The sequence below is a fragment of the Periophthalmus magnuspinnatus genome, chromosome 11 (assembly GCF_009829125.3).
Source record: "Periophthalmus magnuspinnatus isolate fPerMag1 chromosome 11, fPerMag1.2.pri, whole genome shotgun sequence".
NCBI lineage: Eukaryota > Metazoa > Chordata > Actinopteri > Gobiiformes > Gobiidae > Periophthalmus > Periophthalmus magnuspinnatus.
This window is the reverse complement of record NC_047136.2, coordinates 8088251-8111137: the sequence shown is the minus strand read 5'-3', so window position 1 is coordinate 8111137 and position 22887 is coordinate 8088251. Positions and strand designations below refer to the sequence as shown.

Sequence of the window (22887 nt, the reverse complement as noted above, 5' to 3'; positions counted from 1 at the left end):
TTATGCTTCGGCATTCATACTGTTCAGGAAATGTTGTCTGAATAATATAAATGTTGTCCAATCTCTTTAAGTTCATGTCCTATTCAAAATAAAAGTAACACGGTATAGTAACACTTGATATATGATAACACAATAATAACTACAGAGTATGACAGTGAAGTTAAGAAATCTTAATCATTGTGTCAAATCAAGTTTATTTTACAATTTACAGTGAACAATTGATGTATATAATCTTGAAATTGTCAAGTGTTTAATCATTTTAAGATCAAATACATCTGCCTTTCATTCATTAAAGTGGGTTATATTTGTTATATTACAGAGTTTTTTGAAACAAACAGAAATCTTCTAATTTGGCTGATGCCAGTTCAGAACAGAAGGTCTCATCTGGTAAAGAAATCAGGCTGTCGAGGGCAATGTAGTTTGGCTGTGTAGGATCATACTGGGCTTTTTCCAGATATTCAAGAAAAAGATGTCGCTCCTTGACACGCAAATATTTTGTATTCAAAACCTACAAGATTTATTTATTTTTAATCACAAATACAATTTGTATACAAAATATATTCAAATCAATATATAAGGTCATGGTTTACCTGTGGAAACTTGACAATCAAGTGATGAGGCACCTTCATGGTATTGTGAAGGAAATCAAATATTTGGATTAGCTTCTTCTTATTTGCTGTGAGCACTTTGGGGACAGCAAGGACTATGTGCTGAATCTCATTCTTTTTAAAGCCAAGCTCTATTTCGCATACCTGAGAATGTTTACATAATACAATTACAACAAATACAAGACTAATTTCAACAACAATGCTAAGTTACCTTCATATTTGATCAAGTGGAAGTTTAAAATAACAATACCTTCAGATTTTCCTTCACAGGCTCCAAACTACCACACAATAATCGGGGTAGACGAGAAACAACATTTCTTGTCTGGAAAAGGCAGTCATACCATGGTCATACATTTACACTGACTAGACTTTATAAAATATTAAATGCTTGTGTAATTACATTGGCAACACTTAGGTTGAGCTGCTGCTGATAGAAAGCCATCCTGTTGTCCAGCCTCTTCACACTGAAGCTGAGCAGATATGGTGCTCTTGACACCATTGATGCTACTGTGTCTTGACTGAACTTCTTAGACTTGAGGTAGTTCACCCTCCAGACACAATTATTCAAATATCAGTAATTAGTTATAAGACTTAAGCTAACTGGTGTTTTATACACATTTAGTATATCTTACCTTGTATTCAAGTTTTCTAAACTCTGTGTGAGAATAAATGGATTACGTGAGATAATATAGCCAAGACATGAGTCCTCAACCCCAATGTCTTTGAGAAACAGCAGCTTTGTTGCAACATCAGTCTCATAATCAAGTCTCAAAAGCATAGAGCCTACATTAGGCCTTTGTTCAAGCTTCCAAAGATTGACACCTAGAAAAGAAAACACATTAAGCAAGCCATGTTAATAATAATGATCATTTCAATGTTTATAAGATATCCAGTGATGTTAACAAATTCAAAAAGATCATCATATCTCAATTCAATTACCTAGCTGCACGAGTTTACTCAGAGTCTCTGATTTGTCAACATAGTCTTTGAGTGAAGTGGATGATGGAGGCAGAGCTGTAGGAACAGATATCCTAACAGCCTCTTCATCATCAATCTCCTCCAACGCAGAGAGCTCAACATTATCATCTAGATCTGAGAATGAAATCAAAATCCTTAACCTTCAAACAAAATAAATAATATTAATATTTAAATGAGCAAATAATGCCGTCATTGTACCTATTGCCTGCTTTGGGCCCTGCAATACACAGCTTTTATTAGATACAAAATCTGTTGCTGAGGTCAGTACTTCCAAATGTTTAGCAGAGCTGTAATAGCACATCTGTATCCTTCTTGTTCCTGTTGGGTTTCCACTTGGCAATGGTGCTGCGCAGCTTTGTACGAGAAGGGACAAATGTTGTGTGGAAATCCTGCTGCCAAGAAGATTTCTGCATCTCAGGCACAACAGCAAACACCCTGGAGCCATCATGATTCTGAGATCTAAGATGCATGAAAACATTGTGGACAAAGCTGAGTCTAAATAACGATTCTGAAATACTATGAAAGGTAGTACAGACCTTACAGACTATAATGCTAATAACTGATTATAATGCTAATAACTGACTTGTTTCTTAGCTAGACTTAGACTTACTTAGAATAAAAGACGACACGACCTCCTTGAAAAATATACATGAATCACACAAAGATATCAAACAGTAAAACGCCAAATCTTCTTCGTTCTTGTCTTTAACAGAGACGGTGCAGTTATGTCAACAAAAAACGTGCAAACCCCGGAAGTAGATGAAAACTGCGTTTACTGCACCAACTCCATCTAGTGGCCTTTATTTAGAGGTGCATCTTTTATTAGTTTAATTTCAAAATTTTACCTCTCACATTTGAAAAAAAATTAGCAAATTGGTCAAAATGAACTAGACCCATGTGGGATTATAAGCAACTCTTTTGGAATTTTCTAAGTTATAAAATGTGGGTGTGGCCAGCCTGCAAAGAAAAAAGCCATTTTTAAAAGTTTTTAATTGCATGTAACTCACACAGTTAGTGTCCTACGTCCCGGCATGAATATACTTTTTCATTCAAAATGTTGATCTGAACACATAGATATACAATTTACACAGGTCAGACTTCATATTGCTCCACAGCACCCCCTCAAACTTTGATTTTCATGGGGCCGATGGGAGCCCGACTCGGAAAAAAGTCAACGTAAAAATCTGAAACTCCCATCAAAAAATAGAACATGTCAGGACATGACAAAAATGATATTATGGCCCCGCCCTAAAATGTACAGGAAGTCGGCCATATTGGATCAAACGACAAAAGTGCACACCCTCGCATTCAGGACATTTTCTCGCACGGTTTTCATCAGTAACACGTCAAATTTGGCCAAATCCCACTAAACCCATGTGTGATTAAAGATTATCAATTACATTTTGATTATGACTTTGGGTGTGGTCAGGGTGAATTTTCAACAAAATCGTAAATTTTGGAATATTTCCAAAAAATATTTCTCTTTCACACATTTTTTGTTGGGAAAACACTAATACAGCGTTTATGCACATTTGTGAGCTGAACGCAATGATATGCAAATCAAGGCACTCTCTCACAAAATGGCTCTCTAGCGCCCTCTTCAAATTTCATTTTCAAAAATTCATAGAAGACAATCGATTTGTCGTGGACATGTGAAAAAATTCACAAGGGCCTTATTTGTGATTGGGCACAATGTGAGAAAGTCACATGACTGTAGCTGTTATGGTTTAGGAGAAAAATAATGGGTGGAAAATGCGTTTCCATTATTAGGCCCGAGCCTGGGACTCCATCCCGGCGAGGGACTCATTAAAACCGCGTCCGAAACCCGGAAAATGGCAAAAATCAAGTAGTAAACACGCCCCGACATGGCAGTGAGTGGTGTCAAAAATTAGAACTCGACGAGCTCTAATTGTCACAAAAGACCCCGAGAAAAAATAACGAATGACGACTCGGTAGCGACACCTCAAACTTTGATTTTCATGGGGCCAATGGGAGCCCGACTCGGAAAAAAGTCAACGTAAAAATCTGAAACTCACATCAAAAAATAGTACATGTCGGGACATGACAAAAAAGTCAATCAGACCCATGTCGTATTTTTCACTGGGTTGCCATGGCGATGCGTGAGAGCGCCCATGTTATCCTAATGGGAAAATTTCCAAATTTTTGTACATTTCAAAGTCTTATAACGACATATTACCGTCAACGACAAACACAAAATATGGCACAGTGATTCTTCAGGTCGTCCCCGACAAAAAAGTCCAGCGGGCCAAGTTTGTATTTTGCACGGTGTTGCCATGGCGATGCCTGGAATACCCATGTTTTTGCATTTTGTGCATCAGCACTTCACATGTGTTTTGACTTGTTTGGTGACAAGTGCAGCCCAAAGCCGCAATAAAAAAGGGACAAGTGGCGCGTCAGCGCCACCCACAGGGAGTGCCGGGTCGGCCGAGTGCGAAGCACGGCCCGCGAGGGCCGTTCGATGCCGCTTGCGGCTTTAATTGGCATTACTCTCATGTTAGAAACTTTAGACTTTGGCCATATAAAAGTAGTCTTATTAAAGATTTTTACCTAATATTAAATTCATTATTGCGGTGGTTCCTTAAGTGGGGTCTGGTTCCCCCTGGAGGCTTCAGAGATATTTCAGGAGACCCCAAGATGGCCAAGCACATAAAGAAAGAAACATTTTCCGATTGAAAATCCAAATAGGAGACTGTAGTGCTCCAGACATTAGGAAAGACTATATTATTGGAATCATCATCATCAGGCTTGTTTTATTAAAATGACACTAGTTAGGCTAAACCTTTCTTGTGGGGGTCCACCACCTGCTTGTCTCCATGGAGGTGTTCTGGCCTTTTCTGCATTAGACTGTTTCACTGTATATGTCAATAACATATCCATGGAGGCAAGCAGGTGGTGGACTGCTTACCAGAAAAAGTAGGCCTTTTTTCCCTTTTTTAATAAGTTAATAATCAAATCATACAGGCTTATAAAACAGTCACCATGTCAAAGTTGAGCAGTGAACAAAAAATAAAAATTGACAGTGAACAAAATATATAAATAACATTGAAAGCTGTATATAAATTCTGTTAGTCCTACAGAGGTCAAAGGTAGATCAACAATATTATTGTAAAGCTTTCTTGGATTTGCATAACTTCAATGAATCTCTCAGGGATGACAGTTCAGTGAGAAAAACATTAAATGTTACTAAATTTACACTTGTGAATGGAAAGGTTATAGTTAAGTGAATACCCAAATTGTTACGATGAGCCCAAGAGCAGAAACTATCCCAAAAGATATGTGTTTCAATGCTGGTGGTACAAAAAGCACATTGTCTTCAATATTACATTTTGAGTGTAAAACCTCTTTACATGGGTAAATACTATTTAACATTTTAGGTTTTGGTGGGATGGGATACTTGAGGTAAATGCATTTTAAAAAATGTATTTGTTGCATAGTAAAATCCTCAAGAGGACAAGAGCTCATGGAATCGCATTTATGACCTGCATATAGGTTGGAGCAAACAACATTGTAGACTACTTGTTAGTAAATTCCGTAAAGTCAAGCAGATTGCCCTGGTCATCCATTAAATGTAAGACCTTCTCCCAGTCTTTATAATAGAAGGATTTTTTCCAAATCAAAATATACCATTATTCCATATGGGTGTATAGTGGGGTAAAAATATGATTATAAATACATTTTCAGTGGAAAAAAGTAGTCCTAGCGTATCTGCAATTGATATTTGTCTCCACTATTTTTTGTCTGTCAACAGGCCTGTTGGCCATGTTAAGATGCGATGATGCTAAACCAAAAGGGCCACACACGGCCTTTTTGGTTTATTAACTGTAGCCAAGGATAAACCTTGTTCAGTTTACCTTTTCAACAAGCTGTTGATCTTTTGGCACTTGATAAAAAAAATGTGAGTTTTTCTGCTGTGTTTATTTAACTGAAATTTAATAAATTAATTATTAATTTAATTAATGCATTTGGAAAACAATTTGTACAATAAGCCTTGCATATTCATGCTTTGATACATGTTACAGGCCAAATATATATATATATATATATATATATATATATATATATATATATATATATATATATATATATATATATATATATATATATATATATATATATATATATATATATATATATATATATATATATATATATATATATATATATATATATATATATATATATATATATATATATATATATATACATACACACACACACACACACACACACATACATATATCCTGGCCCGGCCCCTCTGTCAAATTTTAGAACCCATTATGGCCCATGTGTCAAAAAGTTTGCCCACCCCTGTGCTACACACCAACAATTAATGAGTTTTTTCTTTTTCCTACAGGGAAATCTAAAAGTAGCCTATTATTCTGATTTCATGATAGCCCCAATAGCATCGCCATATTTAGTCTATGTGATTGTTAAATCTTAGTTTTAACTGTCACATAGATTTACTTTGACTACCAGCAATCAATCAATTACATTCAACCTTTTACTGACTTTTAAGAAAGTCTGTCTGGTTAAAGTACACAAACTATTGACCTCTTCACAGACTCAAGATGCCCCCAATCTTTTCTCAGTTTCTATAGCAACAGGTCCAGATATAACTGCCTGAAAGGTGATTTGACAATATTTTTATGTTAAGTCTAAATTCACAATAGAACACAATAAAATGCCTTAGGTGACATTTTAAAGTAATGTTTTTTACAGGTCTTAAATGTCAAATCAGAAGTCTTTTTTTTTTTTTTTTTTTTTTTTTCATTTAATAATGTAGCATTATTATTATTCAAGTAGCTAATACAAACGTGTTGATCTCTTTTTTTTTTTTTAAACTATTTATTTACATAATATTTCACAATAACAAACTGAATACATATCTACTGATAACACAAATATAAAAACACAAAAAAAACAAACAAAAAAAAAAACAAACAAAAAAAAAAACACACCAACACCAAATAAGCACACACAAGGGGGACAATATCATACCAAAAGGAGCCTTTATAACATAAAATATCAATAATCTGGTCTACTTCAGATTCACTTCACAAAAAAAAACAAAAAAAAAACACAGGGAATCTATTACCCATTTAACTTTTTTAGTCCATACCTATATGTGTTATTGTCTGCCATTCTGGGCCTAAAAACTCACGCAGGGGCGACCAGTCCTTAACAAAAGAGTCTAGCTTTCCTTCAAGGACATTGTAAAGCCTTTCATAAGGCAAAATTGATAGAAGTTTTTCACGCCAGAGAGTGAGGGAGGGAGATTGTTCCTGGATCCATACCTGGAGTATAGAAAGGCGTGCAGCGTACATTATAACATTAAGCATTTTTGTTTCTCGAGTATAGTTGTTTATACCCAATATACAAGCCTTAGGGTCTTCAGGTACTTTTACTCCAAGATATTTTTCAGTTTCCTGAAGAAGTGAAGACCAAAATGAAAGAATAATTGGACATGACCACATTAAATGAAAATAGGTTCCTGCTTCCTTTTTGCATTTAAAACAAAGTGTTGACAGGCGGATCGGTGCAGCGTCTGCAGTGATGCGGTCGCTGTATCGGTCCGTTGTGGTAAAGAAGGAGCTGAGCCGGAAGGCGAAGCTCTCGATTTACCGGTCAATCTACGTTCCTACCCTCACCTATGGTCATGAGCTTTGGGTAATGACCGAAAGGACAAGATCGCGGATACAAGCGGCTGAAATGGGCTTCCTCCGCAGAGTGGCCGGGCGCACCCTTAGGGATAGGGTGAGGAGCTCGGTCACACGGGAGGAGCTCGGAGTAGAGCCGCTGCTCCTACACGTTGAGAGGAACCAGCTGAGGTGGCTCGGGCATCTGCTCAGGATGCCTCCTGGACGCCTCCCTAGGGAGGTGTTCTGGGCATGTCCCACCGGGAGGAGGCCCCGGGGAAGACCCAGGACACGCTGGAGGGACTATGTCTCTCGGCTGGCCTGGGAACGCCTTGGGGTCCCACCGGAGGAGCTGGAGGACGTGTCCGGGGTGAGGGAAGTCTGGGAGTCCCTGCTTAGACTGCTGCCCCCGCGACCCGGCCCCGGATGAGCGGAAGAAAATGGATGGATGGATGGATGGACAAAGTGTTGTGCAAGTTTCATATTTACTCCGAGTTACAGGGGTCACATGCATTTTATTAATAATTTTATACTGTACTTCATGAGATTTATTTGATTTAGTGATTTGTTTTGCATCATTTAGTACTTTGATCCACTGTTGATCATCCAATTTGACACCAAAGTCATATTCCCAACTTTTCTTAATATTAATAACTACACCTGTATTCATATTAATATGGTCATATATATTTGTTATAATTTTATCTTTAAGCACAACAGCTTTTATAAAAATATTATCCAAAATACTGTTTTTTACACCATTTTTGTAATATGTAATAGAATTGAGATAACTTCTAATTTGCAAATATCGAAAGAAGTGAGCTTGTGGGAGATTAAATTCATTTTTTAATTGTTGAAATGACTTTATAGAATCATCTACATAGAGATCTGATATTTTTGTAATGCCTACTTCCCTCCATTCTTTAAAGCCAGAATCAGTACAGGTGAGTTGAAAATCTGGATTATTAGCAATAGGTGCTGAAAACGAATATTTGTCAATACTAAAGTGTTTACGGATAGCACTAAGAGATTTGCAGATATTTTTAAGAATATAATTGTTTTTAATATTAGCATATACTTTTTCCTAACATAAAAAGGGGAGATATTCCAGCTGTGCAGTATCTAAGCCAATTCCTTCTAAATCAGGAAAACAGAACAGGCCATTTTTAACCCACTCTGAAACAAATTTTAATTGTGATGCCCAGTGATAGAATTGGAAATTTGGAATCCCAAGGCCTCCTTTCTGGATGGGCAGCTGAAGTTTCTGAAGTTCCATTCTAGGTCGCTTGTTGTTCCACAAAAATGCTCTTATAGCGCTATGTATTTGTTTGAAGATTTTAGAAGAGATATATGAAGGTAGCATTTGTATTATATACAGCAAGCGAGGAAGAACATTCATTTTTATAACTGCTACCCGATCCATCAAAGATAATGACAGAGGCGTCCATCTGTGGAGGTCAGTTTTAATCTTTGCAATTGCAGGTAAAAGATTATTTTTAATTAACTTATTTAAATCTGTAGAAAAGTATATGCCAAGATATTTAAACCCATTTGTAGTTACCTTAAAAGGATGAAAGCATGTTATACTGTCTGTTATATCTCCAATTGGAAGGGCTAATGATTTTTCATAATTAATTTTATAACCTGAGAATTGACTAAATTCCTCAATAGTCCTGATAAGTGGAGGTATAGACTCTGTAGGGTTGTTCAAAAATAAAAGAACATCGTCAGCATAGAGCGATATCTTGTGGAAGCTGTTATTTGTTTCTATGCCCTTGATCTCTTTGTTCATTCTTATACATTCAGCCAGTGGCTCAATGATCAAGTCAAACAGAAGAGGAGAAAGTGGACACCCTTGTTTGGTGCCTCTTTCCAACAAGAATGTTTCAGACATTGTTCCGTTCATTAAAAGAGCAGCCTGTGGATTTGTATAGAGCAATTTAATCCAATTAATAAAGTTTTCCTTAAATGAAAATTCCCTAAGTGTTCTAAATAAATACATCCATTCAACGCGATCAAAGGCTTTCTCTGCGTCCAATGTAATGACCACAGCCTTTTCTTGTTTATATGCTACATACTGTAAAATGCCGAGCAGCCGTCGTACATTGGAGCAGGATTGCCGTGTCTGGATAAAGCCAGTTTGATCACAGGAAACTAATTTGTGCATCACTTTATTCAGGCGCATTGCTAAAATATTTGCTAGAATTTTTGAATCTGTGTTCTGAATTGATAATGGCCTGTATGATGCAGGATTTTCAAGATCTTTATTTCCTTTAGGTATTAATGTAATAATGGATTGCTGCATTGTAATTGGCAGTTTCTTCACATCATATGCATGCTGGAACATTCTTGTTAACAGAGGAGCAAAAATGTCCACAAAGGTTTTATACACCTCTGCAGGAAAACCGTCTGGGCCACAAGCTTTCCCATCTTTTAACGAGTTGATTGATTTTTTAACATCTTCAATTGTGATTTCAGCATTGAGTCCCTCATTATCCTGCAAATTAACTTTCGGTAGTTTTAATTTCTGAAAAAACAAATCCATATTTTTATCACTTTCATCACTTACAGTTTCGGATTTGTACAGATTGATAAAATATTTTCTAAACGCCTGTGCGATTTCCCTTGTTGTATGAACTAATTTACCACTTGCATCTTTTACTTTTGTTATTATAGTATTTTGTTTTTTATTGTTAATCAAATTTGCTAAATACTTTGCAGATTTATTACTATTATATTTTTTATACTTTTGCAAAAATAATTCTTTTTCAGTTTTTTGAATCAGTAGTGAATTCAGTGCAGTTTTAGCAACCAGCACCTGTTCCCAACTCTCAGCAGTAAGAGAACGTTTATGTTCAGTTTCTGCTTCTTGTAATTTTAACATAAGTCTGTTTTGCTCATAAATTATTTTCTTTTTTTTGGTAGCACAATAGGAGATCATTAAGCCTCGCAGATAAGCTTTAGTAGTTTCCCATAGATTTGCCGGATCGGTGTCACCATTATCATTAATTGAAAGAAAATACACCAAGTTTTCTTTAGTTTTTTCACAAAAACTTAAGTCAGATAGTATTGACCTGTTGCACTGCCAAACATTTTTAATTTTCTGAGAGCCACAAAAAGTTACTTCTATTTTGATAGGTGCATGATCTGACAAATGTATGCTTCCTATACTACTATGCTTAACTGCCTCCAACATTGTTTTGGAAATCAAGAAAAAATCTATTCTCGTATACATTTTATGAGGATTAGAGAAGAAGGTGTAATCCTTCTCTCCAGAGTGCATGCATCTCCACACATCTATCAAATCAACCTCATCAAGCATTTGCTGTAAAGCTCGTTGTCTTGGGGTTTGTTTAAAGCCAGTGAGGCTGGGCTTTTTATCTTGAGCATTGTTCATTACACAGTTCCAGTCTCCACCGATTATCATAGTGGGACAACGAAATTTAAATAAGACATCAGTCAAAGTAATAAAAAATGAGGGATCAAGGTCTGGAGCTGCATACACATTCATTATAGTCACTTTCTTGCCATACAAAGTACCGTGGATTAAAACAAAACAGCCATTATTATCAGTTTCTATGTGGGTTATATTTATAGGCAATTTTCTATGTATCAGTATTGCCACACCTCTATGTTTAGTATTAAAAGAAGAAAAATAGACATATCCTACCCAATCTTTTTTAAGTTTTTTATGTTCTTTTTCAGTCAGATGTGTCTCTTGCAACATAGCTACTGATATGTTCTCCTTCCTCAGAAAAGTAATTATCCTAGTTCTCTTCACTGGGTTGTTACACCCTTTAATATTAAATGAACAAATATTCACCGGAAAGGCCATTACATCCCATGTTTATAATATTCATTTAGCTCCCTAGTTTCACTGCACATAACATACAATATATAATCAAGTCCCCTTTGGTGATTAAGTAAACAAAGAAAAAAAATACCAAAAAAAGAAAAAAATACATTATTAAAAAAAAAAAAAAAAAAAGGTGGGCCTAAATAGCAATCTACACAAGACTGTTATTAGCCACATTGAATCCAACTTATCTTGTCTGCTTCTTGTCAAAACAAAACGTGACTTTACTAGGGATGATTCGCTTAATCAGCATCGTCACTGCATTGAAACACGTAACTCTCATTTATGAGCCACATATTAAATAAACATTACCATAGTTCCATAAACTTTTCTATGATACTCAGCCACAGTAATACGCTGCGACTGATCTCATCATATTCCAAAGTCAAGTCATAGGAGAAGTGGGAGTAGGGCAGATATCCAAGCTATTGACAAACTCTTGAGCCTCCAATGGATTCTCAAAGCGCTTTCGCATTCCGTGTTGATCTCTATGGTTAGTGCCCTATGAACCAACTCACACTCTGAGGACTTCAGGGACCGGCCTCCTGCTGGTGCCCAGAGTCGGGACTAAACATGGGGAATCAGTGTTTCAGTTTTATGCAGCTAAAACCTGGAACAATCTTCCTGAAGATGTGAGACAGGCCTCTACTTTGACAATGTTTAAATCCAGGCTCAAAACAGTTCTGTTTAGCTGTGCATATGACTGAAAGGTTCTCTTAATGATCATTTTATGATGATTATTTATGTTTTGATTTGTTGTATTGTGATTTTAAAGACTTTGTTATTCTTTAAAGCACTTTGAAGTACTTCGTGTATGAATTGTACTATACAAATAAATTTGCCTTGTATTGGTTGTGGCAGGTTTCCATGGCAACAGTTGTTTGTAGTTTGTCTTTCTAACAATCTATTACTTATCAAGTAAAGGCATACAAAATGAAGGTTATTTGTAGTAATTGGTTTCCTAACTTCTCGGTACAAGACTACATTTCCCAGACTTCCTCAGTGATCGGCCGCTGTGCTGGATGACAGCTATCCGGCGCCGAACACTGCCGGACCGCAGACTACTAGGGCCATCATGGCAGCCACGGGTGGAGGGAAAATTAGGAGCAGGAGATCTCACATCGCTTCTAAACCCTATGCCAAGAATAAACAGGTAAACTACAACAAAGTAGTCAAGAGGAAACACTGTAGCGACCAAGCTCCATTAATTGTGGCGTGACATTTGTTTAGTCTGTGTTATTGTTTTCATGAAGGCACTTATGGCCTGCTCGTGGCCTCCACGCGTTGTTAGCATGTACGGGAAATGATGATAGGTTAGCAAGTAGACTTATGAGCAACAAAATTAAAACTCGGCTGTCATGTCAGGATCGGGGTAATGGACGTGGTTTGTTGTAGTTTTTCCTTTAAGTGTCATCGGAGAAACACAACAATGTTGTACTATTTTTGTTCGAGGTTTGTGGAAGGCAAGGAAGTGGATTTGTAACAGTTAGCTCATGCTGCTAAAGCTAAGTAGCGCGCTAACTGCGAGCGGTGCATTGTTGTCTCAAGATCCTAACTTTCACAGCATTGTTATTAGAGATGTCATTATTAGTTAGTTGCATAATCAAGCTCAAAATAACACTTGGCACGGGTTGTGTATAGAATTAAGATAAAGTCAGTTAATGTCTGCTTCCTATTGCCTCTGTAAACTGCCTCATTGCTAATGTTAGCAAAATCTCAGCTGGATTGCGCAGGAATCATTGGCTCTAACCCACATGGTTCTGTGTGCGTCAGGTTGCCGCTCACATATGCACTGTTTACCTTTACCCACAACCTTGACTCTTGCTAACCTCATGTAGTTGGCATGTAACCTTTATATTTGTAAAATACTCGTATCGACAAAGATTATTGTAACGTTAGATTGCGTTTTACATCTTCAGAGCATGGACAGTGAAGTGACACAGATCATAAACTTCACTTCGGTGTTAAAATTATTATTTCTATTACAAGTTTTTTACAAGTAATATTATATTGTTATTGTATAGAAATGTCCAAATAAATGCAGTAAACTATTCATCCTGCATATATTTAACAGTTAAACTAGCACCTAGGTTTATTTTTTTCAGCATAGCTAGATCAGATGTGGGAGATTGAGGATTATCAGTACATAGATTTTTCATCTTTCTGAAACCAATTAAAACAAAATCATTTGAATGATAGAAAGTACTCAAAATGTTGATGCCGAAATTCTGTTCTGTTGTTCGAGATAATGCAAAATAAGAATATATTGCCTGATATATATTTTGTAATCTGACAAAATAGGCAATAACTCAGTAAACAAATGATGATTGATGGTTCATTTTATGGTGTATTCACTGAACATAGACATTTAGACCATTTTATCTTATGTCTGGCACATTAACAAAATATTGTCTGAATGTAAACAGGATTATTTTTACAATGAGACAAATCACTATTGTGCAGTTACCCAGCACCCACATTGGTGTTTTCTGTATTTGTGCCCATTCAAATGTAAACAACTCAAGTTTCATCTGCTCTAAAGGAAAGATACTACAGCAAACGAGAACTCGGGCAGATGTGGTCACAGGTTAAAGTTCAAACTTGTTCTTGGTGTAGGTGTAGTTTACAGATAAGCAGATCGCAAGGGGCCCTGTGTGGTCATATCACTAACTTAAGGAAGACACCTTCATAACAATTTGTTGGTTACATTTTGTGATCCCAACCATATATTGAAAAATGACTGCAATAAAATTTCTGCTGAAGTGTGAAACATGTGACTCATGTTATGAAGACAATATAGGCATTTGGTTTAGGTAATTTTACTACTTGCTTGATCCCTTTTTTACTACTTTTATCCTTTATAAACATTTTAAGACCTTTTGAGGAAAAAAATAAAATATCAAACTCTCGCTTTCAAAATAGAGGTTTTTTATATTTTTTTTAATAAATATTTTCTGAGGGCAGGAAACATTAAAAACACACTGACACACACTGACAAACACACACTGCCTTGTGACTTCTTCAGGCTAAGTTCTATGCAAATATGTATACATGGTCAATCATAACATTCTAGATTTTCCTAATTTTTTGCTTACATTTTTTGCAACAGTAAGTTAATGAACATGCATGAAACACATCTTGTTAAAATGCTGAAGTGTAGCCTAGGAAATGCACTGTACCTGATAGTAAAAATGTCTCTGGTGTTAAACTATGAGCATGTTTGTGTGTGCATGGGCCAACAGTATACAGACACTGGAGACCAGGTGGGTCAAGTGTCTTGCCCAAGGACACAGTGACAATTTGTAAAGCTTTGAGTTGGAATCAAAGCGATCTTTGGTGCAGTGAACAAATACTACTTCTGAGACACTGCAGACAAGTGTGCCGAGGGCTGATCAGATGCATGCAGTGGCTCACTAGTGTATCACACAACTGGCACAGCAGCTGTAGGGAGCATCTGTGCATACAACAGAGCAGTCAAATCTTGTCCCTACATGAATTTGGGCCAGGCCTCTTGAACAGTGTTCAGATGTAAGGTTCTTAATAAAATGCATTTCAAATACAAATATAGATCTAAAATATTAGTTTAAATCTATCTATTAGGAAGCTAATCTGAAATCACATTGTTGGCTATTTGAATGAAGGAATATATCTTGGTTTGTTATCAAAATCAAATATACTTGTGTTTAAATTTGTATATATAAGTATTAAAGTAAGTTGCATCTAATGTAGATTTATGAATATATTGGGCATACTAACATCTTGCTTCTGCCTGTCATCATTCTAAATCTTGTATCCATTACTCATGATCCAAACTTTTTTTCTTATGTGACTAAAATAAAATGCCCTGAACTGAAATAGTTAAATAAAGGTTGAATAAAATGGTTGTCTGACTGTTCGTTTTTCCTGTAGCAGCAGACAGGCTTGATCAGCCGAGTCACAGACACAGTGAAGAGCATCGTCCCAGGATGGCTACAGAGATATTTTAACAATGAAGAAGGTTCACCAGGAGCTTCTGTACAAGGAACTGAGCAGAACTGTGAGGTGACTCTTCCTCCAAATGGCAGTGAAGAGGGTCCGCCTCCTCTAGACGGGCGAGACTCCCCTGAGCCCAGCACCAGTACCGCAGGTCAGTGCACTGTCAGGTCACCAGCTCCCCTACAGAACAAGTCAGGACTCATGTTACTTTATCCTTCAGAGCCCTCGACGAGCCGTGCCTCCCTTAACTTTCAGGAGTATGTGCTGTCACGGCCTCCTCTGAGCCGCTCTCATCTCCACTTCCCCCCACTGGACACCACGTCTCCAGCTCTCGGGACATCCACTGGCCTCTTCTCCCAGCCTTCCACCTCCTCAGCCCCTGGACCTTTCTCAACAGGATTCTCCTTGGTCAAAGAAATCAAGGACAACCTCTCACAGCATGAGGATGATAATATTTCCACAACAAGTGGCTTCTCATCGCGGGCATCAGACAAAGGTATTAAATCATTTCTGATGAAACATCTTTTTATTCTGTGAAGCATAGAATAGGTTACTTGATAACTTTCTTTGAGATGCAAGCAAAAAATGTTTTCCATGTTTACAGATGTCCCAAACTCTAAAACGGCATCACTTCCTCAGCTTTGGTCTCCAGAAACAGACAGAACAAACTCTGGCCCTCAGTCATCACAGGCCAGTCTAAAAAAGCCTTCATTTAACCTGTCTGTGTTTGGCAACTCATCTAATGTGAGTTATACATTATTGCACATTTTCAAAAACAAATATATGGATCCTGTAATATCTATTTGACCCATATGTATGTAATCTAATGTTTCATTTACCTTCTCTATGTAGTCTACCTTAAACAGCACAATCTTAAATTCAAGTCAGCTTGGAGACTCTCCATTCTACCCTGGAAAAACGACGTATGGTGGCGCAGCTGCTGTCAGAAGCGCTCGAACTCGTCCGGGGACACCGTACCAGGTCTTTGTCCTCATTGTAAGCTCTGTGTTAATGTAGAGTGAAATGACCTGTTCTGTTTGTGTAGGCCCCGGTCAGAAGACAGATAAAGGCCAAACCGGCCGGTGTTCAGCCCTGTGGTGTGACGAGTGCCACTGCACGGCGGATACTGCAGTCTCTGGAGCGCATGTCCAGCCCTTTAGCTGTAATTATACACATTTGTAACAGGCTGCCACCTTTTCAAACCCATAATTTTGAATTTTCTCATCATCACAGGATGCAAGGAGAATCCCATCAACAACTGCATCTTCTCTGTCAGCAGTAAGTACTGAAATGAATATCAATATGATAATGCTATTATAATTTTTATTATAAAGCCCTTAATTCTGCTTTCTGTAGTCACTAGAGGGCACAAATGTAGAAGTTTCTCCATTTCAAGCAAAAAAGAAACGGGTAAGTACTGACAGAGATGTATCTTTATACTCCTTTCTCACAAATGGGAGTTTGTGCTCTCTGAGTTCAGCTGAAGCAAATTTTCCTAATGTGAACAACACTAGCTTCATTGTAGGGATCTTGCAGCATTTGTTGTTGTGCGTCTTCCTGTCTGTCACCTGTTGGTCTTGGTTAAGTTAACAGGATCCTCCACACATCGGACAGCTGTTAACCCTTTTCTTTTGTTTAATTTATAAAAGTTGAATGTATACATAAGTCATATTTTACTTCTTGGATTGTGACCTGCTCTATTTAATACTGATGTTATAATTTTACCACGGTCTGATCCAGATGGAAAACCTCCCACCAGTGCAGAAGCTGACCGTGCCCTCAGCAGCACCTTTGGCAACAAACCGCTCGGTGTCCTTCAGGCCCACTCTTACCCCCGGGGCAGGGAGCCGAACCCTGGACAGGACTCCTAGGGACACAGTTAGTAATGCATTTTGTACATATTTTCAAATTATTATTTTATAACTTTGCATAAAGCAAGTAGGTAGATATGAGATCATTTTCTTCTATTATTTGTTCCAACAGCCAACAAGACAATCGCCACAGCTACCGGAAATGACTCCGTCTTTAAGGTACTAAATCTGTCAGTTTCATTTGATTGTTACATTGTAGCGAAAACCTCAGTTATAATTTTTTTCTCCCAAGCACATTTGGTTCTGGTGCTCAAGGCTACCCCCTGTCCAGCACACCTGCAGCCAGTGCAACGGGCTCTGGAGGGGGAAAAATGAAAAGAGAAAGGAGTACGGCACGGCCTCCTTCAAAACGTCAATATGATGATGAGGTGAGAGTTGTTGTAATATTTTTGGAAACTCACACAATTCAACCTGAACAATTTTTAATGAAATGGACACAAAATGGTCAACATTCAACCTGCAACACCTTTCGTCACTGTTCCTTTCCAGCGTGACATTGTAACAGAAAACTTAATGCTTCTTGTACTTCTGTGAAAAAGCAGTTTTTGAGAAGAGGGACATAAGTAGAGGTAGAAAGACTGCCCATTCTGTTGTCAGAAGGATTCTAATCAGCTGCATAGGCTATCCTGTCAGTTGAACCGATCAGCGATAAACAGACCATACATATCACAGACACCCCACTTAAAGCCAGGATGCTCTCAGCGCATTGGGCGTAACATTATATCTTTTTGTCTTATTAGGGTGCTGAAGCACCAGACCTGCCTGCCATTTCGCTTCCCATTAGCAGCTCTGCACTGCCTACCTTCACATTCTCCTCCCCTGTGCCACCTCCAACCACCACCACATCCAACTCTGCCCCCAACACACTGACTGGAACTCCTGTCAAAGAAACTAACAAACTTGTGAATAAGGTTTGTTAATTCATGACATTATGAAGAGTACAGTGCTGAATACTGTACTTGATTCATCTTTTTTTTAACAGGAATCCACTGTAGCATCAACGCCACCCAGCGTACCATTCACATTTTCTTCACCTATTGTTAAAGCAACAGCTGCTAGTCCACCTTCCTTTTCCCCTACGGTATGTTCATACTAATACAACAGTGCTTGAATTTATCAGGAATCTGGTATTTTATTAGTTGTGTGTGATTTCCAGGCTGGATATACCTTCAGTGCACCTGTAGCAAAGTTGGGGCCCTCTATGTCAAATGGCAGCCCCAGTGCATCTGTATCGGCTTCAGGTTTGAACTTAATTATATTGTTTTTATCTATTTATGTGAAATGCCATAATCACACTGATACATCTTATGTAGTGAAACCAGTAACAACCAAAAGCACAGAGGAGTTTGAAGGACCCTTCAAACCAGCAAAGACCCTAAAGACTGGGAGTGTACTGGATCTCCTCAAAGATCCAGGTGAGTCCTCATTTGAAGTTTTTGGTTTTTTTTGGTTTTGATTAGGTTGCCAATAATGGAGTTTTCAAAACCACTTTCAAATTCTGAGTAGATCTTGCATATATTTTATTCTCTAGGGTTTTCTTCTGTCACGCCAAAGGCATCGGCTGCAGATGTGACCTCAAAGGCATCAACCCCTTCCTCAACTTCCACAATCTCCTCTTCATCAGGACTATCTGACCTTTTTAAACCACAACCAGGCTGGAGCTGTGATGTCTGTTTGGTGCGGAACAAACCTACAGACATGAAGTGTGTGTGTTGTTTAACCCCTCAGCCCAACACCTCTTCTTCTAAACCCGCTGAGAGCAAACCATCTGCACCTCCTTCCACGGGCAACTCCTCCTCCTCCGCAGGGTTCGGGACACTGTTCTCCAAACCAACAGGAACGTGGGACTGTGACACGTGTCTGGTTCACAACAAACCAGAGGCAGTGAAGTGTGTGGCATGTGAAACTGCGAAGCCTGGGACTGGACTCACGTCATCTCTTACTCTTCCTTCTGCTTTCTCGGCTGTTAAGACTGTCTCTCCAACTCCAGAGACTGTTTCTACGGGCACAGTTGGATTTGGAGACATGTTCAAACCACCCGAAGGATCGTGGAAATGTGACGTATGTATGGTGCAGAATAAGGCAGAGGACTCCAAATGTGTGGCCTGCACAACCCCTAAACCTGGTAAAGGTGCCTTAAGATGATCTATTGATGTGGTAATTCTTTAATTCTTAAAACTAAATTAGATTTGTTTTGTTAATGCATCAGGAGTGTCTGGAACAACCACAACAGTGCCCCCAGAGGCTGTCTCCTCTGCAGAACCATCATTAGTCAGTACTACTCCTGTGTTTGGCTTCGGAGATAAGTTTAAAGCACCTGAAGGCTCATGGAAATGTGACACATGTATGGTGCAGAATAAAGCGGAAGACTCCAAGTGTGTGGCCTGCACAACCCCTAACCCTGGTAATGTTGTCTTAAAATGATCTATTGATGTGATAATTGTTTAATTCTTGAGGGTGTTTTCACTTTGTTACTGTGCTCTGTGGAGCTGGCCCAGTGCACACTAGATTTAGTTACTCCATTTGCTGCATATTAGAATGTGGCTTTTAGGTGAACACTGGCCCAAGCGCACTGCTCTTTAGTGGCAGTGTGAATATAAAACTTTTTTTTTTTTTTATTAATGCATTAGGAGCGTCAGGAACAACCACAACAGCGTCTCCAGTGGCTACTTCCTCTGCAGCACCATCACTAGCCATTAGTACTCCTGTGTTTGGCTTTGGGGACAAGTTTAAACCACCCGAAGGCTCGTGGAAATGTGACGTATGTATGGTGCAGAATAAAGCGGAAGAATCCAAGTGTGTGGCCTGCACAACCCCTAAACCTGGTAAAGGTGCCTTAACATGATCTATTGATGTGATAATTGTTTTAATTCTTAAAACGAAACGTTTTTTAATGAATGCATCAGGAGTGTCCGGAACAACCACAACAGCTCTCCCAGTGGCCACTTCCTCTGCAGCACCATCATTACCGTCATTTGGAGACCAGTTCAAGAAGCCTGAAGGCTCATGGAAATGTGACACTTGTCTAGTCTGTAACAAACCTGATGATGTCCAGTGTGTGGCTTGTCAGACACCAAAACCTGGAGCCAAAGTGGAGTCCAAAGGTAACTACTGTGTTTTGTGTTGTTTTGTAATACAACATTTACATTTTCCAGTAAATTATACTGCTTTGTCTCATCTAGCCTTGGGTACATCCTTTGGTTCATCAGCAGCTGAGACAAGCAGCTCCTCTCCTTTTGGTTCTTCTGTCTCCTGTGGTATTAAGTTTGGAACAACAGACAACGGCTCATCAGGATCTGGAGGCTTTAAATTTGGGGGCTCATTCCCAGATTCGTCTTTAACATCGGGTGGATTCAAATTTGGGACCTCTTTTGGTAGCTCCTCATCTGAAACTAAAGACACTACAGCGTCATCAGGGTTTAAATTTGGCGCTTCATCTGAAGGCTTTAAATTTGGGACTTCCTCTACTGATGACAAAAAATCAGAACAACCTGCTGCCACTTCTGGGTTTAAATTTGGAAATGTTGGCGGAATAAGTTTTGGCACTGGTTCCTCTAGCACAGAAAATGGCTCATCCAAAGGGGGCTTCACATTCGGACTGTCAAAACCTGAAGAGAAGTGTACAGACAGCACTTCTACCCCAGCTACTGTTAGTTTTGCCCCCTCTGCAGAGAAGAGCAACAGTCCAGCACCTTCAACCACAGCACTGTCGGATAGCAGCACATCCACCATCAATAAACCAACTACGGGCTCTTTATTTGGAGGTTTGGCAACGTCTACAACCTCTGGGTCTGTTACTTTTGGATCATTATCAGCTGAAAAGGAGACACCTACACCCACATTTTCATTTGGAAAACCAGAGGAGAAAAAGGAAGGTTCACCTGCTTCTTCAACGTTTATTTTTGGTGGTGCCAGTAAAGATCCAGCACCTGCTCCAGCCCCGGCGTCAACGGCAGGTTTTTCCTTTGGCAAAACCCCAGCTACTGCAGATCAACCTGCTTTCACCTTTGGCAAACCGGCAGACAAGAGTGAATCCTCTACAACAGAGCCTTCAAAGCCAGTGTTTGTTTGCTTTGGGCAAAGTGCGCCAGGTATTTACATCATTAAAGTCCTTATTATGATGGACCATGGAATGCATTCTTACAATAAGGTTGTTTGTTCTTTTTTAAACACAAAAAGTTTAGTAAAAACAATCCTATTTGTGTTTAAAAAAGAACAAAGTTATCTAAAAAGAAGACATAATGAATTTTATTAATTGTCTTATTTGCACTATTTCATCAATAAATATTTTCTGTTTGACAACAGATTCAACAGCTGCTCAAAAAACAGCATTTTCCTTCATGGCGAGTAATCCTACCACTAACTCCACATCCTCCTCCACATCCACACCCACGGCTAGTCTGTTTGGAAACGGGAACACCTCTGCTCCAGCAGCAGCTCCCTCTCCTGTCCCCAGCACCTTTATATTTGGTCAGACGGCCTCCTCCTCCACTGACCCTCCTCAAACCAAAGCCTTTGTCTTCGGTCAAAGTCAGGACAGTCAACCAGCCGCGCCCTCGGCACTGAATCCCACCCAAGCACCTGCTCAGCCCTTTATCTTCGGTGCTTCTACCAACGCTGCTTCTGCTGCACCCTCCTTCAATTTTGGAGGAGCAGTGCCACCAGCTGTCACCTCCACAGGTCTGTTTTTTAAGGACATGTTCATTTGATACCATGTCACGTATATATTTATTTCCATCTTTCTTTCCTCATATGAAGCTCCCTCAGCTGCCCCATCACCATTTGTCTTCAATTCAGCCCCTTCTGGAAGTTTTGGGGCTAACCAGACCCCCTCTTTTGGTTCTTCATTTGGATCCCCATTCCCACCACAGTCTTCTCAACCTCTGGCCTTTGGGGCAAACGCCAATACAGCGTCTGTGTTTGGACAGACCAACTCTGCACCCGTTTTTGCTGCTGCTAATTCCACACCAGGTAGCTGAAAGAAAAAAAACATTGTTGTCCACCGTTCAGCAAGTATAATAGAAACACTGTTTGTTCTTAGCAGGTGGAGGATTTCAGTTTGGAGGTGCCGGTGCGTTTGGCGCCTCAAACACTGGTTCAGGTGTGTTCACCTTTGGTGCAGGTTCAGCATCTCCTGCTCCATCTGCTACACCTGCCATTGCCCCGCAGCCAGGCACAGCACCTGGGGGCTTCAATTTCTCACAGGCTCCAGCATTTAACATTGGGTAAGTCAAGGTTGTAGAGGTTTTGTGGATACACAACATTCTATTATCATACTAAATATAGGGTTGTCTATAAGGTAGACAAACTCATTAAACCTGGTGATTTGCTGAGAAAAGGTGCACGGAGCAGTTAAAAGGCTTCAAAGACTCAGTTGCCAAACTTTCAATAAACTGTAATAGAATGTAATGAACAATGGACCTTTTTCAAGTGTCAATTCTAGTGAATAACCTCTGTTGACTGCAATTTTAAATATTAACCTTACTAATACTGTAGCAAAGACAAAGTTTAAATCTGTCAACTGGATAAATCATTGGAATCAGAATCAGAAGACTTTTACTGCCATAGTCTGTGAACACAGTTCACAAACTAGGAACTTGATTCGGTGAAAAAGTGCAACATAAACACACTGAATAAATACAAATACAAATAAGGGCATGCACAAAGTTAAAAAGATATGCTTAAAAAAATCAAATGAAATACTTAAAGGGAGAAAATATGTACAACAGTAGCATCAGACAGTGCAAAGTGGCTTATTAAAGTGACCGGTGTTATTAAGTGTCCAGTTTAGTGCAGATATTATAAAGTGTTCATGAGACAAACAGCAGAGGGGAAGAAACTGTTCTTATGGCGAGAGGTTCTGGTCCCAATGGACCGTAGCCTCCTGCCAGAGGGAAGTGACTCAAATAGTCCATGTCCAGGGTGAGAAGTGTCAGCTGCTA

At 38.9% G+C, this 22887-nt stretch overlaps 2 protein-coding genes across 6 annotated transcripts in view; one reads left to right on the top strand and one right to left on the bottom strand.

Annotated features, from left to right (window-relative positions):
• Nucleotides 1-175: 175 nt before the first annotated feature.
• mterf3 (mitochondrial transcription termination factor 3) lies at nt 176-2347 on the bottom strand. 2 transcript variants are annotated; one of them, XM_033974732.2, is made up of 8 exons: nt 2197-2347; nt 1785-2045; nt 1548-1700; nt 1241-1430; nt 1009-1156; nt 859-930; nt 591-752; nt 176-508 (listed from the first exon to the last, which is right to left on the bottom strand). In XM_033974732.2, the coding sequence occupies exons 2-8, from the start codon at nt 2032-2034 to the stop codon at nt 314-316; spliced, it is 1170 nt and encodes a 389-aa protein (XP_033830623.1). In that variant the 5' UTR covers nt 2035-2045; nt 2197-2347; the 3' UTR covers nt 176-313. The 2 variants fall into 2 exon arrangements, with proteins under 2 accessions (XP_033830623.1, XP_055081267.1); XM_055225292.1 differs by having other exon boundaries at nt 237-508; nt 1785-2038; nt 2268-2324.
• A 9758-nt stretch (nt 2348-12105) lies between these two features.
• nup153 (nucleoporin 153) overlaps nt 12106-22887 on the top strand; it is a 13867-nt gene continuing 3085 nt past the window's right edge. Inside the window, exons 1-23 of one of the 4 annotated variants that reach the window (XM_033974775.2) lie at nt 12106-12252; nt 15009-15225; nt 15295-15570; nt 15679-15818; nt 15927-16055; nt 16120-16236; nt 16308-16352; nt 16431-16484; nt 16815-16952; nt 17058-17104; nt 17178-17313; nt 17686-17856; nt 17928-18026; nt 18102-18186; nt 18259-18360; nt 18477-19070; nt 19155-19349; nt 19576-19770; nt 19852-20049; nt 20128-21036; nt 21251-21625; nt 21704-21916; nt 21987-22170. In XM_033974775.2, coding sequence (XP_033830666.1) covers nt 12175-12252; nt 15009-15225; nt 15295-15570; nt 15679-15818; nt 15927-16055; nt 16120-16236; nt 16308-16352; nt 16431-16484; nt 16815-16952; nt 17058-17104; nt 17178-17313; nt 17686-17856; nt 17928-18026; nt 18102-18186; nt 18259-18360; nt 18477-19070; nt 19155-19349; nt 19576-19770; nt 19852-20049; nt 20128-21036; nt 21251-21625; nt 21704-21916; nt 21987-22170 — 4697 coding nt within the window. In that variant the 5' untranslated portion in view covers nt 12106-12174. The remainder of the gene's footprint in view (nt 12253-15008; nt 15226-15294; nt 15571-15678; nt 15819-15926; nt 16056-16119; nt 16237-16307; nt 16353-16430; nt 16485-16814; nt 16953-17057; nt 17105-17177; nt 17314-17685; nt 17857-17927; nt 18027-18101; nt 18187-18258; nt 18361-18476; nt 19071-19154; nt 19350-19575; nt 19771-19851; nt 20050-20127; nt 21037-21250; nt 21626-21703; nt 21917-21986; nt 22171-22887) is intronic. The other 3 variants (XM_033974772.2, XM_055225196.1, XM_055225197.1) reach the window with 3 other exon arrangements.

What these genes read in the sequence shown, in the direction of transcription:
- mterf3 (XM_033974732.2), bottom strand. Translation starts at nt 2,034, where the DNA reads ATGATGGCTCCAGGGTGTTTGCTGTTGTGCCTGAGATGCAGAAATCTT. An exon ending in TTAGAAAACTTGAATACAAG is followed by an intron (nt 1,157 to 1,240) that starts GTAAGATATACT and finishes TTGTGTCTGGAG; the next exon opens with GGTGAACTACCTCAAGTCTA. An exon ending in CTGTGAAGGAAAATCTGAAG is followed by an intron (nt 753 to 858) that starts GTATTGTTATTT and finishes AAACATTCTCAG; the next exon opens with GTATGCGAAATAGAGCTTGG.